This window comes from Anas acuta, chromosome 20 (genome assembly GCF_963932015.1).
Source record: "Anas acuta chromosome 20, bAnaAcu1.1, whole genome shotgun sequence".
Lineage (NCBI taxonomy): Eukaryota > Metazoa > Chordata > Aves > Anseriformes > Anatidae > Anas > Anas acuta.
In genome coordinates, this window is record NC_088998.1 from 5,972,108 (window position 1) to 5,990,402 (window position 18,295).

An 18,295-nucleotide genomic window follows, 5' to 3' on the forward strand; every position below is an offset into this window, starting at 1 on the left:
ATACTATGGTCTATAAACAAGGATATTAAATAAACAGCAGAATTTCCTTGCTTATGTCCATCTCCTTGCCCTTTCTGTAGCTTTGTGGGCAGCTGTCTCTGGCACCCTTCAGTTTGACGAGCACCATGAAGAAGAACATGTGCTGATAATCATTTTGTTTCTTCCCCATCCAGGTAATAATCAAAATGGTCCAGAAATTTCATTATTTCCAGTGCTTCCCAGAGAAATCATCGCCTCACTGCTACGAATTCAGAACTACTTAAATGCCACCACCGCTTCCAGACCTTGTTTCTGTGCCCAAACTGCTCAGAATCCATAAGCATGAGCATCTGTACCTAAATGGAAGAGGGTTTAAAGAATAATCCTGGTGCTAAGGCAAACATACAGAGATTTCGGCTCTTTCATATCACTTCCTAGCCCTGCCCACTTTATCATTTAATTAGCAGGGAAAAATTCATGACAAATCATCCTGTCTCATATTTTCTTGGATCAGAGCATTGAAAAACTGGGAACAGAGGTAAAATCCAAAAGGACACCACAGAATTTCATAGTTCTGGCCCTGCTAGAAAATAATGCTCTCTCAACACCCTGTCCCTCTCCCCATCTTTTTTCTGTATCATTGCCAACTTCTCAGAGCCATTTGGAAACTGATTTTGCCTGATTCTAACATTAGTGAATTATCTGTTCATGGTATAGAGTAGAAAACTTTAAAAGCAAATTTCTTTGCCAACATTTAACACAAAAACTTCGGTTACAGTTCTCAATCCAAAGTCTGGGCAAGGCCAAAAGCTGGCTGCAGGTTCTTTTATAAAATTTTGACACATTTCCTAAGCAGCCTCCAAACACTTTTGAAAATGTTTTTTGATAGCATCACTGACAGACTTGAGTTGCTTCTAGATCAATTTTTTGACATAGCAAAAATTTGCAGCTTATGTTTATGGACATTTTTTTTTTTTTAACAACCTGATAGTGACTCTTGCTTAGAAAACTTGGAAAAATGAGCATTATTTTTCCTTTGTACCATGCAAATGGATCTAGTGCTATCACACCTCTTATCCTGTTAAAAATCTTTTATCTGGGTTTGCACTTTGAAACCTCAAAACCTGTTTATCTTTCTATAAAGCTTTTAGAGATAATACAGCAAGCTTTTTTTTCAAATTGCATCTCCTGACATTAACATCAAAAAGTCTGTTTTGATACTCTGATATCCCCAAATCAATTTGCATGGAAAGAGGTAATATTCTGAATAACTGTGCAGAGCAGAAGGGAAGTTCTCTGTGCTGAGATTTAGCAGATTTTTTGGGAAAAAAATAAAAATAATCTCCTTTAACAATCAGAACACAGCCCAAAAAAAGAAAACAAGAGGTCAAAAACTCACTGTGCACAATACTGCAATTCTTTGCTGATAACAGCTTCTTGTAAATCACCTTTTAGCCTTCCCTTTTAAGAACATGATGCAGATAGGAAGCCCTTGGTATATGCATCTAGACAAGCAAAGTAAACTGCCTGATGAATTGCGGGCAATGAACAAAATATATCTGTCCCCTGCTCCTTTTGTTCACAGGAGCATTGCCTACTCCATCAGAACTGCTCACTGGCATTTATCACAGCGTTATTAGCCATAATGAAGCTCAAGCCCAGGAGAGTTAATAGACTGCACCTGCCTCCAAAACCTCACACATCACCCCCTGAAAGGTCCACTCGTGTAAGACAGAGTCACCTTATAAATTCAGAGGGAGGAATTGCTCTCTTCCCAAATCTCTTGCAGGTGAACTCCGGTGCCAGACATCCCCACTTCCACACTGCTCGTGGGCAGCTTGCTTGGCCACTGGGTTAAAGGGTTTTGTTTCTGTTCCCTCGAGAGTTCACGGCTGCAGGTGGGGCCCTGACCTTCCGCATCGAGGTGTGAACCTGAAACCCACATCCTCTGCTGGGATCCCTGCACCTCAGGCTGCCACTTTTGGGGAGCCTGCGCCATGTCACGCTGCATTAGCCTTTGCCTTGGTGCATGGAAATCTCCCTCAGCTGGGCAAGTTGTGTCCCTTTCTCTGCTCATCACTGAGCGATTCAGTGGAGCAACTGGGTGAACTGGAGCAGGCCTCCACCCTGGAATACTCCTGGAGCCTTCCCCTTTCACACGCCACCTCTTCTGGAGTTTCTGGGGACAAGATCTGGGGACAAGGCATCTTGCACACCCTCACCTGTAAGCTGCTGTGCTGAGAGCAGGCTCAGTTTTCACAAAAGAAAGCCTTGCAGTAGATTTCCCTGACCTATCCTCCTCTTTTATTTCCTTTTCCTAAAGGAAAAAGTGCTAACGTGGCCCTTGAGCCTCTTATTTCCTCTCTCAATTTTTTTTTAAGGTCACCCTATCCAATCTTCAATTCTTCTTTATTAGAAAGTTCAATCTTAGCCAGAGATTTCTGGCTGTTTGTCAGGAAACTAAAAAAAAATGTTTCCCATCCTTTGGTTCCATCAGGTTGGTGCTCACTTCCCTCAGACATGCTGGAGGCATTTTCTGTTTCTGCGTATCGCTTTGGGCCGCCCAGCTGCCTCCTCCGTGGCAGCTCCATCCCCAGCTGCTGGGCTCGATCCCATTGCCCCACCGGCCCTCACCTCCTGCCGTGCTCCAGCTGCTTGGCTCTTCCAGACATTTTCCCCCCAATGCCTCTGAATTCAAGTTTTTGGGTCCAGCTCCAGTTGTTTTGGCCTCTTTCGCCACCTTTCAGCATCTCACAGGAAGCCTTGAGTGCTGCAGTCCCATTCCTCTCCACTCAAGGAGGAACCACAAAACTCTGCCAGGTCCTAACAAATCCCCCCCAAAACATCATCCCACTATTAGCTCCCCTTGCTGATGCTCCTGGATCATCTAAGGATGAAATTGACATTGGACTACCCAAACTCCTACATAAAAACAAAAACTGGGCAAGACTTCAGGGTACAACAGTCTCAAGCATGACATATTTCAGTTGAAGCATATTAAATAACTAAACATGCAGTTACTCCAGAGAACATCAGCTCTAGGATCCAGACTGATCCCATTTTTAGTAGATCTGTATTCAAAATAGAGGTCGATCTGTGGACAACTGTAACAGTTTAAAATCCAGAGCAGATTCTTCCAGGATAATTGTCCCCAGTCAAATCCTAAATACCTGTATTCCACACCCTGGAATATCTCAAGTAAGAGTATCTCTTACAAAATGTCCTCTTCCAACAGCTGCCCAAGCCACCTATAGATTTACCATATAGATTATCACATCTCCTTTGCTTATGAAATATCAGAAGTAATAAAAAAACAAAGCGAAGGGAAAGAGCATTCATTAAACTTACATCGGTCTCGTTGTAGGTGACGACGGTACTCGTGGGGAGCTCAGCTTCCACGGCGTTCTCGGTGAGTCCACCCTGGGGGTCTACTTCCTCGTTGTAGTTGACGTCTTCATACGGGAGAGGCGTGAAGTACTCCTCGTTGATGGTCTCGTAGTTGTACTCGTCCACGAGGGGGTCGTCCACCGCAGCGTCCCCTTTCGTCCGCCCCGTGGGGTTCCCTGTGTCAGGTGATGGTGTGGGGGCAGGATAGTCCTGCGGGAGAAACACAGCTAAAATGCCAGAACCAGAGAAATAGAAGGGGTGTTCTGCACCAGCCTCCACCCCCCAGCTCATCTCTTGATAACGGTGCTGTTTTTACCAACCACCCCATTGCCAGGACCCCGCGTCGGTACCTGCTTGGTCTCAGGTCGCTCTCCAGCAGCCACTTCGGGGGGGGCAGGTTTGGTGGTGGGTGCCTCAGGCTTTACAGCTTCATCGACGTCTTCGTAGTAGGGGTACTCGTAGTAGTAGGTGTCACCTTCTCCCTCCCCATCGGTGTACTGCAAAGAGAAAACACAAAGCAGAAAATAAGCTGGTGGCACCCAGCGCGCTCCTGGCAGCCCTTTCTAGTTTTTATTTCACATCAGCAGGACATGCCGTGGTGCAGACCAGTGCAGCACCGTTTTTCCCTTCCTACTGTTCATCAGCTTCTGCAACACCTTCACCAAGAGCCTGCCTTTGGGCTGATTGCTTTGATAATTGCTGTCATCTCAGGTTCCCAACAATCTCTCAGCCGTGGGGCATGTTCCACCTTAGCAGAGAGAATCGAAGCCACCTTGATAGCATAATCATAGTCACCCATGATAGCATAATCAAACAAAAAAGTGATTTTTTATTATATGTCCAATTGCTGAGCCCTCTCGGGTCACATCCCAGACACACAGAGGGGGATGAGCACACACTTGGAGAAGCAGGGCAGCAATTTTCACTCCTCTGATTGCACTAACGGTGTGCGTGTGATCTCCTATCCGCCGTGACCCGCAGGCGGAAGGGCTTCAAAACCAAGATATTTTCAGGGTTTTCCACAAGGCGTCAGTCATTCTTCAAAATGAAATACAAACCAAACGTTTGGTTACAGCCAGGCATGGCAAATCTCTTTGCCAGTCCATCGCTCTTGCTGGCAGCAGACGCCGGCACATGGAGGAGTTATTCTTACACAGGGCCTTACGACAAGCCAGCTCTTGCTGCATCGCTGGCTCCAAAAGAAGAGCTTTATTTTTTTCCTACTACCATATATTTTGGCCATAGAGTCTATTTTATTTTGCTTTTTTGTTTCTCCAGCAGCACTGACGGCACAGTTACAGCACGTTGCTGCCGTGCTCTGCCGCACGCTGCTGCAAGCCCTGCGCTGCTCCCCAGAGCAGATTTTTAACCTAAACCCAAGCTGGAGCAGGGCGATGGCATCGCAGCTCAGTGGGGATGTGGCAGGAGCCTGCAGCTCCGAGACCAGCTGAAAGAGAGCGCGCACACAAGCACCTACAGATCAGGCAGAAGCAGCAGCCAAGGAACTGAGAAGCAGCTGAGGGTGCCAGACACTTTAATTGCTGTGAGCTGGGCTCAAGACCTCTCCTAAATGTGTAAAATTCAGGTGATGGTCTTCTGGAAATCAGCCACGTCCAGGCATTTCCAACTGAGCAGCAGAAATAAAGAGTCATGCTATCAGGTTTTTTTTGTTTGTTTTGTTGTTGTTTTTTCCATTTCTTTTCATAAAGAAATAAATCTGACTGTAGAAAAAAACTAGCTAGCACAGCAGCATGTACAGGAGAAATCATTACAGATCAGCTGGGAACATTTCTGCCAAAATGAAATTCAAATGGCAAATGCACAGGCAAAAAAAAATAAAAAATCACTTCTGCCCTTGCCACCTGTTTCAAGAAAGTACTAATAAAAAAAGTGCTTAATCTCTTTTCAAGTTTAACAGTAAAAATTGGAATTTAGGAACAGGTGCATGTTTTGGACAGGATTCGACCTGCCTGGGAAGGTCGGTGCTTCGGAGTCAGCTCAGGCTCTCTCTGCTGCGAGCTTTGAGCTCAAAGCAACTATTCATTGCTGGAAACGGGAGGAGTGCAGAAAGGAAGGGAAACTCCTGGGGGCAAGAGCCAAGCAGGCAGAGGCCAGGAGTGGTGGATCCTAAAAACAAAGCTCTGTCTGGGCCGCTGCCTTGTGCTGGAGCTGGAGGGCAAATGGGATGAAGGAGCTGAGCGTGTTCATAACCATGTCATGGAGTTTGATGTCGCTACCCCCAAACCATCTCCCATCTCCCCAACCTTCGTGCCCCTCCACTCACGTATTCGTCCTGGTTGGGGTCCTGGGACTGAGGCGAGTCGGGGATGGCGGTGTCGCAGTCAGGGCTGTAGTGCTCGCAGTAATCGTGGGCTGCTCGGGGGTCCGCCACGATCAGGAGCTGCTGGATGTCACCCTGCGGGGAAGAAAACACAGCGTCAGGGTGTGCACAGGGCCTGCAGCCCCACGCTGCAGGTGAGGGGATGAAACACCACAGAGAAACAAAAAGCACAAGCCCCGGTGCTGGGCTGCTTCCCCAGCTGCTCGTTAACCTCAACACTTTTTTTTTCCCCACCCCATCACCTTGTCTCATAAAAGAGATCAGCTCCTCCCCAGCTCCTGCCTCACCTCAATTTTCCACCTGCAGCAGTGGCAGATGCAGAGAGATTAGAAGTACACCTGATAATCAGAAATAAAATAAAATAAAATAAAAATAGAGAGAGTTTGCAGAGGCTGCTCGAAAGCCAGGTGCACTGCAAGCTCCCCAGACACCAGGCCTGCACAGCAAACCCTGCACAGCCAAAGGTCAGAGCAGAAATTGCTCTTAGGTTTCCTAAAAAATCACGGCACTGTTTATCCATAACACCAAAAACACAGCTTATTCAGTAGACGGTTACATAAGACAAGACCTTACTACTTGGATTTTTAGAGCTGATGCTTTAATTAGGGGGAAAAGCCTGGTTTAATAATAGAAAAATATCGCTGAGGATAAAAAAGGAGCATGACAGCAGAACTGAGAGGACAACTCGGGCACGTAATAGGAACCAGAAGCTCAGACCGGAGCCTGGCCAGAATGTCTCAGAGCCCCGTGGAAAACCAAAGGATGTTTTTGAAGCACGAGGCCAGGGCTGCCCTCACGCATACGAGCTGGGTCCATGGTGGGGGACAGCCCCCCAGTGGCACAGTGCCACCCGAACACCACCTTCAGACCTCACCAAAACTGTGCTGTTTGCATTTCTGGCAGTGATCCGCAAGGAAAGCAGGTTTGCAGGAGTCTAGAGCCTCCATCTCTGGATACTGCAGCTCCCTGTAGTACCTGCACACCCCTCAAATGCTATGCGAGTTATCCTAAAATTCAGCCGTGGTTTAAGCTTGTTAGTCATTGCTTCCTCTGAATAACCTTTAGAAAATTAACAGAGATGTCTGCAAAGTCATGGTCTTCAATGGTCTTCAATTACCATTAAAAAAAAAAAAAAAAAAAAAAGATTATTTTTTTAAAAGTAATTCCACAGGGTTCAGTTTTGTCATTGTTGCTTTGGATTTTTTTTGCAGCATGACCACAAAAAAAAGGGATGCAGGACCATGAAAATGGAAAATATGTTTTTGTCTCAAGGAACATCTCCCATTTCCAGCCAGCCCTGGCCACCGCCTGCAGGGTGACCTGCTGAGGGGTTGGGGTTTCTCACCCCATGGAGCATCATCCCAGCCTCCCCATGCAGCTCAGAGCAGCCTGCCCCTTCGGGTGTACCTCCAGAGGATGCCCAACCTGGGCAAGACAATTTGCTTGAAGCTCATGATGTGAATGTCCTTGCAACTGCTGTTTCTGAGCGCAGGACCCCAACCATCCCTGCCCTCGCTCAGGACCAAGTTAAGCCGTTTATGCCCTTCTCCATTAGGCAAAGCTCCCCCATTTGCATGTGTGGAGTATCTGCTGCTCTTGGGATAAGCTGAAATAAAACAGCCGCAGAAGCAGACTCAGTGCTTGTCTCTGAGAGGCAAGGAAGGAAGCCTGAAAGCTTTTTCTTCCTGATAAGGCTGGATTTACACCTCAAGGAGAGCTGATAGCCTGTATCCTATAAGTGACCAGAACTAAACTGGTGTATTCACGAGGAACAGATAAAGCAAGGAAAGGCACGTTGGATAAACACAGTGCAAAAGATTAAGCAGGAGAGAATTTGCTAAAGCTGAGTTCACTTTTAGTCTCAGCTGACAGCAGCTCCTGAGCTATGCATGGGAAGAAATCCTGGCCCAATCCTGCCCTGCTTCTCAGCAGCAGAACAGGAGCAGCCCATCCTCTGGCAGCTCCTCTGAGTACACGGGACGTTGCTGCAAGTCCCAGCACCTCCAGGGTCAGGCTTTGGGGCCACAGCGGACACCCCAAACTCACCCAAAGTAACGCACCGAGGGATGGCATCGGCCCAGTAAGCAGGGGAGGAAGAACAAAGCTCCCTCTGCTAACTCTGGATTGAGAACTTGAAGTCAGTGTGTATCTGAATAAATCTGGCTTGCAAAGGGTGCCAGGAGAAGGCGTGAGCTGCATCAGACAGCTCCTTCAGAGCTCACCACGCTCCACGAGCATCACCCAACACGATTCCTATTCTCCCACTTCCTTTTCAAACCCCATCGCCCCGCACAGCAAAGCTCATCCTTCTCTTGTTCCAGCACGCAAAAACAGAAGGAAAACCAGGGCACCAGAAGCTGGAGGAATGAGCCCCAGGGAGCATCCGAGCTCAGTGCCCTGCCATGGGTCGAGCAGCTCAGCGGTGGGGCCAGGAGGAGAGCTCAGGGGCTCCCAGACCCTTCCTCTTGGTTTTGTTAACAGCAAGTGCACAGCGCTGGTGGGCATCCCTGTTAACACTCGTAAAAAGCAGACAGGAGTGAAACCTTGTTAGCAAAATTCCCCATCAACTGACCTCATCCCTCAGTGCAAAACAATAAAACGGGCTAATTTAGCCTGTAATAAAAAGCCCCGCCATCTGAGCTGCACAAAAGATGCACAAAGCTCCGCTGTCAAGAGCCCCATTTCTTTGATTTAAAAAGCCGACTTTAAATGGAGCAAGCCGTGCTGGGAGGTTCGCGAGCCTTTTGTGTCCTTTCAAGTGTGTTGCTGCTAATAAATTTTGCCGAGAGATAGCTGCCCCCAGCCCCACTGCCGGCCAAAAGAGGCACGGCCAGCCCCGCTCCACTACAGGTCTATTTGTCTCACCGTTACGGTCTCACAAAGCACCCCGGCCCCTCTCCTTCCTATTTCAGCATCTTTTTTTCTCAGTGAGAGTTGCGATACCGAAGATACCATTAAGTCCCCCCCCCTTCACACCACCCTGCAGCAGCCACAGATTTTCCACGAAGCCTTTGCAGAGGAGAGGGCTTCCCGTGACACTGCCCGGCTCCAAGATTTTACCTGCCAACTTATTTAGGTTTCAAATAAAGAGGTATCTCAGCTGGGGAGCAAGTCAGTAATGCATTTGCATTGCTTTGTAAAAAATTGTGAGCCTAACTCCAGCCCCCCCCCAGCACACCTGGGGCACCTCTGGACACAGATGCCCAAAAAAATCCTGTCCAGGCACGCTGTAATCCAAGACCTGCATCACTTGACCACTTATTACTCCTATAAAAATCTCTTCTTTTGTCTGAAGATAACCCATATTTCATCTGCCAGAAGAGCTACTTTTAAAAAAAGGCAAATAAATCAAACGGTGACCTTTATTCCTAGAACTTCCTGGGAAGAGGCAGAGGCAGAACAGCGCATTTATGAAAACGATGGTGAATTGTGAGGCTTTTTTTTTCTGCTCCACCAAACAGATGTAAGTGCTAACTGTCACGGCCAGTACGAATTTGTTTGACATTTATGGTAAAGCCATTTATGCCTGATGACTCATTTGCTTTATGGATTAAGTTCCATCAAGCCAGTTTAACTCAACTCCCCAGCCAGCTCCCAGACACGACTGGAAAAGCTCTTCTGGAGCATTTTTTAACACTTATTCTATATGTGTGCAAAAATGTCACATCACTTCCAATGACATCAACTTCAGTAACTTGGAGAAATTGCTGTGGTTCAACAAAACAAACAGCTGGCGAGGATAATCGGAGTGACTTCATCTGGCATTGGCAGCAGCTCCATAAATACTGGGATTCTTCAGGGCTCCCACTGCAACGCACTGATAATTAACCGGGCTGTTGTTTTAGTGCACTACCACAGAAGTCTTAGGGACACTGCACTATAGAAGAATAATGGCTACTTGATGAGCCTTTTAAAATTCCCACTTCTAAACTGGAAAGCCACAAACCCAGGATGCGTATCTTGAAAAAATCTTAATTATCAGAAGCAATTGGGACGTTACTGAGTTTTGCTACAACAAACTCGCCGCTTTCATAAATGCAAACCCCATCAGATGGCTTAAGAGTGGCCGAAGATCAGCGGGGCCCTACGGTGAAGTGAAAGCTTTGAGATCCCAGCAGCAAGTTTCTAAAAACCCTAATCCCTGTCTTGGAGATGGCCTGCCAGCCTCAGATGTTCCACTTGATTAAAGCTGTCATTAGCACTTGTCTGTGGACAGAGGTTTCCTGCTAAGGACACCACGGCTGCCCTGTGCAGGGCTCCACGTGTGCAGAGAAGTGATGTTAGAGAGGTTGGTGACAAACAGAAGCAATAAATGACCCAAAATTCACTTTGGCCTTTGCTGGTACAGCAGGACACCCAGTTGGACACACGGTGACTGCTCGGTGTCAGTGCATTCTCCGTGGTATTGGCATCACCCAAGGATTTGTCCTTTAAACACAGCTGCTGCAGAAGAGAACCCAAACAGCAGCAATGGGGTCAAGCAAAGCCCTGTCCCCCCCTGTTCCTGCATCCTGACCTGCTCACGCTGGGCGAGCCTGAGTGACTGGCACCCGAAGGGCATCCTCCAGGCCTCCAAAGATGCTGTGCTACAAAATTGGGTTTTTAAAGTTTACAAAATTGGAAGCAAGCAGTTGGAGATCTGGCTCAGTAAAAAATAAATAAAATTAAAAAAGGGAAGGGCTCGGTTCGCACACAGCCATGAGTCAGCTGCGAATACTTGGTGGTTTGGATGCAGACAACCCGGATGTTTGCTTCCCTGTCCTGTGCAAAGGGGGCTGCAGGAATGGACGGACGGTTTTGCTGCGAGACCTCTGCTATTTCCCCTCCTGGGCTCGAGTCACCACAAGAATGGCTCCCTCCTGGCTTTTGGCACTCAGATGAGAGCCTCTTCTGAGTCCTTTTTAGTGAAAAAACAAGTTTAATTTTGCAGAAAAGGGATAGAAGTTTCACCAAAACCAAGTACAGCTTCAAGTAAAAACCTTTCTCAAGGGCTGATGATAATTCTTCTTTCTCACTGCAGCTCTGCATTGGAGAGGAGGTACCCCAGGACACCCAGCCCTCACCACGTCCAGCCCAGTTCTGCATCCCCACCCCAAAGAGAAGCTGCTAGTGTTCCCCACATTAAACTCTGAAAACAAATGAACTACAAACAAGAGCTACAGAACTTACTTGAACAGCCTGCGTGCCTCCCTCCCTGACCACAGCAATGAGAAAACACGCCCTTTAGCTCTAAGGTACTTAACCTGCTTAGGAATTTCAATTTTTCATATTTTGTAGTTCCAGGAGGAGCCCGATTTCCCATCGCAGGGGGATGCAGGGACTCACTGCTTTCATCAAAAGGGTGGGCAGGGGAACACCACTGCATGCTTGAGTCAGCCCTCTCCAGGTCGGCTCTTAGAAATGATGTTTTTCATAGCAAGAGGATGAATTATGGACACGGCTTAGTGGGTGACAGTGGCAGTAGGGTGATGGTGGGACCAGATGATCCCAGAGGGCTTTTCCAACCATAACGATTCTGTGATTTCTGGCGTGCTTGCACAGGCCACAGCACGACACGGCGTTGGTTATGACAGATCTCAGCCTAACACGGCAATACAAATCACCAGCAGCTTAGCAACAGCTCCTCAGCAGAAGACAAGGACAAGCGATTCTCCAAGAGCTCAAAAGCCAGATGGCTTTCCTAATTCTGGAAAGCTCCCCCAAACAAACCATCACTCTGCCAATACCCAAATACCAGTCAAGGACCCAAGTCATTAACAGAGGGGGAGACACTACAGGAAGCTTAATTTTTGAGTGGCTACTATTCTTTTCCCCCCAGACCTCAGCTCCAATAGCCAGGCAATGTAAATAACGTCCCGAGCTAATGTAAGCACTCCTCAGCCAGCGCCTGCAGCCCCGGGCTCAGCGCCGAGCACCCGCAGCAGTCACCGAAGCAAACGCAGAGCCCGAGCTTGTGCCAAAGTCCATTTTTGCTTAAGTGACAGCGCGGAGCTAATTCCCAAAGACAACATACACAGCATTAATCAGCACTATGGATTATTTACACAACAGTGCTCTACAGGCAACGCACAGAGCCGTCCGCTATTTCGGAGAGTTTCCTACTCGTAATGGGCAAAAGATTTTCTTGCCTTTCCAAATGGCTGAGTTTGTCATGGCCATTAATCATCCCCAATTTCTTCCTGAGACATCCGTGGAATCCTCCCCAAACTCCGGCAGCCCAGAGCCTTTCCCTTCCCAGTCCCATCCCTCTACCAGTAGCCTTCCAGTCGCCATCCCCTCGCCCGCCCGACTCCATAGCTCTCACGTCCCACCCATAGAGTATCTCCTGTAGGGACAGTCAATACCCCAAAGAGAATGGGATGAGAAGGATAAAGCCTGGCAATGCTCAAAGAGCCATTTAACGGCAGGCAAGAGCCCAAGTTGAGCTCCGGCCTTCCCACGCCAGCACCAATTCATCCCCCGGCACGGCGCCTAATTGAAACCCTCGTCCTTTCAGAAGGGATGCTTAATCACCAGCTTAAAGATCCCAAAAAGCAGCAATTGTACGTAACCTTACTCAACCTTGAGCCCAGCTGCCCGTGAAGGGGCTGTGGTGGTCAGACGGAGCACTACGTGCACATCGCACGTGCTGTTACCCTGTAGCTTGCCCTATAAGCCCAAAATGAGCATTGTTTCCAGAGTGCGACGTGCCTTCCCCAGCTAAAAGCCAATGCCCAGACCTTGGAGAAGAATTTTTACCCCAAAATCCACCAAATGAGTGGAAAATCCCAGAGAAGGCAGATTAGCAACCTACCGCTCAACTAAGATCTAGGAATTTAAGGGACATCGGGATTGTTTTCCTCTCCACCCCAAAAAACAGGCAGCTTGGAGAGCAGGGGGCACCTGCACCAGCACAGACAGCACCAAACCCACAAATTATTCACTGCAAGGCTCCTGCAGCACCACAGTGCTCGCTGGTTTTGGTTCCGAGGCAGAGAAACCCCATCCAAACCCAGAGAGCCAGGCTGCCCCAGAGGCACGGCTGCTGGCAGCAGTGGGCTTTTCTCCAGAAAAAAAAAAAAAAAAGCTGGAGATTAAAAAAAAAATAAAGATGACCACGGCAGCTGAGAGGCTCCCGCAGGAGCATCCCAGGTCGGGAGCAGCAGCAGCCCCATGCACGTAGCAGGGACACGTCCAGCTTTCCCTTGACTCATGTCTGGTACCGTGAGCTGCCAGACAGCGGCTGCACCGCAAAGCTGACGAGGACTTTTAATAACTCTTAGGGCTAATTGCACCAGGGAGCCGGACCCACCCAGAGGAAGCCGCGCTGAGAAACGGCTCCTCGGATGCTGGCTCTTCTCACGCCCCATGCAGGCGGCCCTACAGCAGCTGCTGCGAGCGTGGTAGCATCACCATCGTGTGCTGAAGTCCTCAGAGAGGGAATATTTGCAGGCTTTGGTTTTTCTCTCCCTTTTCAAGCTCCCTGCCCTCCTGCTAACCCAGGTCCCTCTCAAAACTGCTGCGATGGGGTGGCGTGGGCAGGGTGAAGCAGCCGCCAAGCAGTAGGGACTGCAGGAAAGGAAAAGGCAGCCAAAATGACTTGAAAAAAATAAAGCAAATACAAAAGCTGCTAGAACACCAAAAAAACAAAGAAAGAAAAAAAAGATATCCTTAAATCAACAGCCACCGTGCCCAGATACTCAGCTCCTTTTGCTATTTTTGTGCGTTTTATGTCTTTTAAACAAACTGCCATCTATTTGCTAGGATTTTGGGGCGTGAAACAAGCAGTTAGGGACACGGAAAGCGCATTGCTATCAAACAGCTTCCTCAAACTGTGCAGCCCCAGCCTGGAAGGAAGGAGGGACGGGGAGAGTGGTGTTACAAAAGGCTGCTTTATACTCACTCCTTCTCTAAAGCCTGGCCAAGCACCGTGGTAACACAGGCAAAAATAATATGAGATGTGTCTGTAGCTATTTCACAAAGAAGGGAAAAATAATAGCAGAGCTCAGGTTTTTAATGGTGAAAAAGAAAAGAAGAAAAGCCCTGACAGTCCCAACCTCTCTCTGCCCCAATAAAGAGGATATTACTCTCAAATTTTATTTTCTTATTGTAAGGTCAGTCTTTATATTTGCAAAGTGAGCGTTTTTCAGCTTTTTCTGGGGTAAATTGTATGTTCTCAGCAGATGTCAGAACAACCCCCCCCCAGCAGATTAGAAACATATGGGAAGAATGAGGAATCCAAACCACACGTTTTTATTAAACTGCTTGACTCCTAGTTCAAGTTTCATCACACCGAAGTAAATATTTTCTCCCTGAAGTAGCAGCTGCAGGTTAAGTTATCCATAATAGATATTTCATATATGTCCGTTCATATATGTATGCATAAATGCAGGTGCCCCTATGTGCACATCTCAGCATTGTTAAAAAAATCTTGAGATGTCAATGTGAGCCCACAAGGCTAAAGCTGATTTTGCCTTTTTTTTTTTATTTTAACCTGCTTGTGAACATGCACTTTTTTTTGTTAAAAAAAAAAAAAAAAAAAAAAAAAAAAAAAAGCTGCAAAGACTCCAAAAACTTTAGAAGTACCAGATTTAAAGTTGTATATGCAACCCTAAATCTATCACTCCGTATAGACATTTTAACTAATGGTCTAATTACCCTGCAACATGAGACTTTGAGACTTTTCCAGGCTATTTCCACTTCAGTCAGCGTACAAGTGATGAGAAAGCTTTTTCCATCGCCCCCCTGCTTGCCTCTCTAAGCCTGGCTCTGCAGCCACTATCACACAACTGTGCTGTGCACCTAAGCACATGCACTTACAGTAGGCATCTCTGGATGCAGATGTTAAGCCCTGCTGACTTGAAAGAGCTCCTCCACTGATAGAGGAGTTTTCCAGGAAAGATTTGGATACTTGGAAGACACTGACTTCCTAGGGAATTAGCTTCCACTTGAAGCATGAGGCATGCACCCTGCTAAAGCCTGAGGCGTTCCTAGAGGTTTTTCTGGGGCCAGGGCTTAATCCTCGTCGCCAGCCTCTTCCTGTGAAAGCTGTGACTTGGCAGGCGGGGTTCCTGAGGGGTGTTTGAGGAGCACCTGGGCATTACCCCAGGGCAGAGAACACGCTGCTTGCTGCAGCACTTAGCATACAACACCCCCAGGGACAGACCTGATCCGGGGAAAAGGCATGGATCCTACCAGGGGGCATCCTGCACCTCTCCACCAGCCTTGAACCCTGTCCTTAAAGCACTGACCCAGGCCAGAGGGAAGCCAGTTGAGTATGTGCCATTTATCCCCCTTCACCAGTCACCCAAATCAGGCAATAACAATCTTTACAAGACTTCCACCTGCAGCAGATGAAAAGACAAGCCCCACAACCTGCTCCTGTTCCCCTCCACTGCCCCCATTTCAGCCCCAGCAGTGCAGGAAGCCAACACCCTTGGTGCCACAGCTCCACGGAGACTTTGGGGCTGGGGGATGAAGAACTCCATCCATCTCCTCCACAAGCAGCCTGATGTAGCTCTCCTGGCCAGTTGACACCTCTCTCTTTTAAGAAGCCCTTGCAGGTCTCCTGCAGTTTAACACCTTCCCAAGGAGAGAAAATTGACAGCAGCCAGAGCCCCTTGGTTTGCTGGGGCTGTCACCAAAGCCCCAACAAGTTCTCGTAGTTTTGGGATAGAAACCTTGCAGTGTGATCCGTTCTAGACCATGGTACAATCCTGGTTGGAAGAAATAAATCCTTTGCTGGCTTCTTTTTGAGCTGCTGGCTGGGCAAAGGTGTTCTTTCTATTTCTGGGGCAGGGTAAGAAAAAAAAATAGAGAAGATAAAAAGCTGACTGCAGAGAGCTCTTCCAAGTTGACTCAGTTTTCTTTGGCTGCCCCAAAACTCCCATAACGTGGTAAATAGCCTGAATCTCTTTTCCCCCCCTCTAGTTTTGACTGAAAAGTAGGAAACCTGATTCTGAGAAGAGCTGGAACGAGGGAGAAGCAGCTTCAGCCTCCCTGTGTGCAGGGCCAGCTTGGCAGAGGGACTTGGCACACGTGTGCCATCACCTAGAGAATGTGAGATGTTAAGGTCAGACCTGGTGGAGGTCCTTGGCAGACTTGCTGTGTGTGTACTCCTTGTGTGGGATCTTATACCTTGCCTCCCAGCATCCAGCGCTTGCGTTTCTGCCAGCACAAGGAGCAGAAGTGTCTGTTTTAATAGGGTTCCTACCTAGAGGAAGCGTTTGGAGCACACCTCCTGCATGTACAGCGGAGAAACACCTTCAAAGAAATGACCCAGCCTCCTGGCCACCTCTGGAATTACATCGCTAACAACTACTCATCCTCTTGTGTACACCAGAAACCCCGCTGAGTTATTTGATCTGAAGGTTTAAACTCTAACACATGAGGAAGCATTCCCCTCTAATGAATTCGTTAGGACAGCAGACCATTTTTTTTTTTTTTATCTGTTTTCCCCTGAAAGCAAGCCACGTGTGATCTCTGCGCAGCTACAGGTGTGTCTGTCTATCTCAATAACTCTCCAACCTGATGGCTGATTTCAATCACATCTGACAGAGGAAAAAGGCTCAAGATAATTAAATTCCTATAAACGTCATGGAAACGGGCAGCCAGGTAAAAGAAAAGCTCACTGTCTGAAGGGGGGGCTGTGCAGCACGAGCCCACTTCTGATCAGCAATAGGGGTGTTCAGAACAAGACATCTCTGATGTTCCTGCCATAGGAAAAGCTTGAAGCGACCACAAGACAAATTAGAAGGACTGCAGACTTGACTCATCATACAGCATCTGATGGTCCCAATTGCAGCAGCAACTGGAAAGAGATGAGCTGAAGCACCACAAAATAAGCAGTTCTTGTGTTTCTGTCTATACATAGCAGACACCCTCTCCTCCTCAATTTTCCAGATCCAAGAGGAGTGGAGGAGAAAGCCGAGCATCTCCTGGTCCCAGCTAGCTGGGTCCCCTGGCAGCTCAGAGGGATGGCACAGGACAGAGCCCAGGGTCATCAGGCACTGGTCACGTTCAGGCTGGCACTGCCACCGAGGTGACCTCGGCTGAGCCTTCGCTCGGTGATTTATCCATCTGCACAACAGGCTTGTAATCATCACTGGCTCGCCAGCAAACACACTAAGAGCAAACCACGGAGCTATTTTTTCCCCCCCCCCTCTATCTGACCACACGGCGGCTGGCCGCTCTGTGATTTCTCCTTTCAAACTCTTCATTTGGTAACTTCAAATCAACATGTCACGCTCCGTGCCGACAAATTACACCACTGATCCCTAAAAATAGACGTCCCACAATCACCATGTGCTCCGTTGCCACTGTTTTTACTCCTAGCCCAGACACAACCCTCATGGCAGAGCCACTATGGGGCGTGGGTTTATTCCAGATTACAAATGTTTAGCTATAAATAGCACAAATCTATAGGATAACTTTCAAAGGAATGCTTTAAATCTGCTCCCAAATTGCACTGAGTTCACAGGTATTCTTTTTAATAGCTGCAACCACTGCTCCTCTGCAATATCAGCACCAGCTAAGAGCGACTTCATGGCAGTAGATTATTCGGGGGATGGGATATCATTTTAACGCATCTATACAGAATTCAGACATTTGTTTTTGAAGTCAGTAGCTATTCCAAACTGCTCACAAAATAATGCACGAGTAAGTGCACAGCACAAGTTTCTCAAGCAGTTCCTCCCAGCGGTTTTCAAACAGGAGCCGATTTGGCTGAGACGCGGTGCAGCCTTGTTCCCTAATTGGAGCATCAAGTCAGATTATGCTCCTGAACACTTTCAAGCAGCAAATTGGACAATTCAAAAAATTTCTCTCAATAGCCACAAAACTTCACGGTGCATCGGCAGGGCTCGGAGCCCACCAACGCCAACTGCTGGGGCAAACTGGGATGCAACTGGAACCAGGGAAGTTTGGCTTCACATCAGGGACTGCTGCAAGAAATGAGAGGTTTTCATGAATGCTGCCTCTGCGGTGCTCGAGGCTGGGTGCAGGTTGGCACTGCCAGGATGGCAGCTCCACAGGCAACATCCCCCAGAACTGGCAATCCAGCTGGAGAAGCGAGAGCTGACAGCCTGCACATTGTGGGAGGCATTTCCAGCATGGGAGGACAGTGCCAGCCTGGCCTTCCACTGTCCAGCATGGAAATTAAGGGGAGAAGGGGAAGAAAAAGAAAAAAAAAAAAAAGGAGAAGACCAGGCCAGGCCTCTGAGAAATGAATAGGGCAAAATGAATGGATGCCATTGTCTGTCATGATCTGCCAGCCCTTTAACCAGCCCTTAATAAAGCTGAGAGATGAAACAATCAGCAGTTTTGCAATAACACCGTCATTTTGAAACCCGTGTATTCCAGATAAGTCTTTCTGAAGTGTACGTGTTCAGGCTCAGGGGGACTGCATTTCGCTTGGAGGATGACCTTTGGTGAGTGAGACCCATGCACACCGTTCTCATGTGCTGCTGGATTACCTTAACTCATGCTTACTGGATCTAAAAACATGACTCCACGTGCCCATAAAGCCAGTTTTTAAGCTTAAAAAGTGGATCAGGACCCCTGAAAGAAACTCAAGCCCCCCATGTCCCTTGCCTTGCATGGCTCCTCGAG

At 47.9% G+C, this 18,295-nt stretch overlaps 1 protein-coding gene across 2 annotated transcripts in view; it reads right to left on the minus strand.

The window, feature by feature from the left end:
* COL5A1 (collagen type V alpha 1 chain) overlaps positions 1–18,295 on the minus strand; it is a 147,750-nt gene that overhangs the window by 76,502 nt on the left and 52,953 nt on the right. For both annotated transcript variants that reach the window (XM_068656510.1, XM_068656509.1), the window contains exons 5-7: positions 5,651–5,782; positions 3,717–3,863; positions 3,328–3,576 (exon numbers count right to left, since the gene is read on the minus strand). In XM_068656510.1, the coding sequence (XP_068512611.1) occupies positions 3,328–3,576; positions 3,717–3,863; positions 5,651–5,782 (528 nt within the window). The remainder of the gene's footprint in view (positions 1–3,327; positions 3,577–3,716; positions 3,864–5,650; positions 5,783–18,295) is intronic.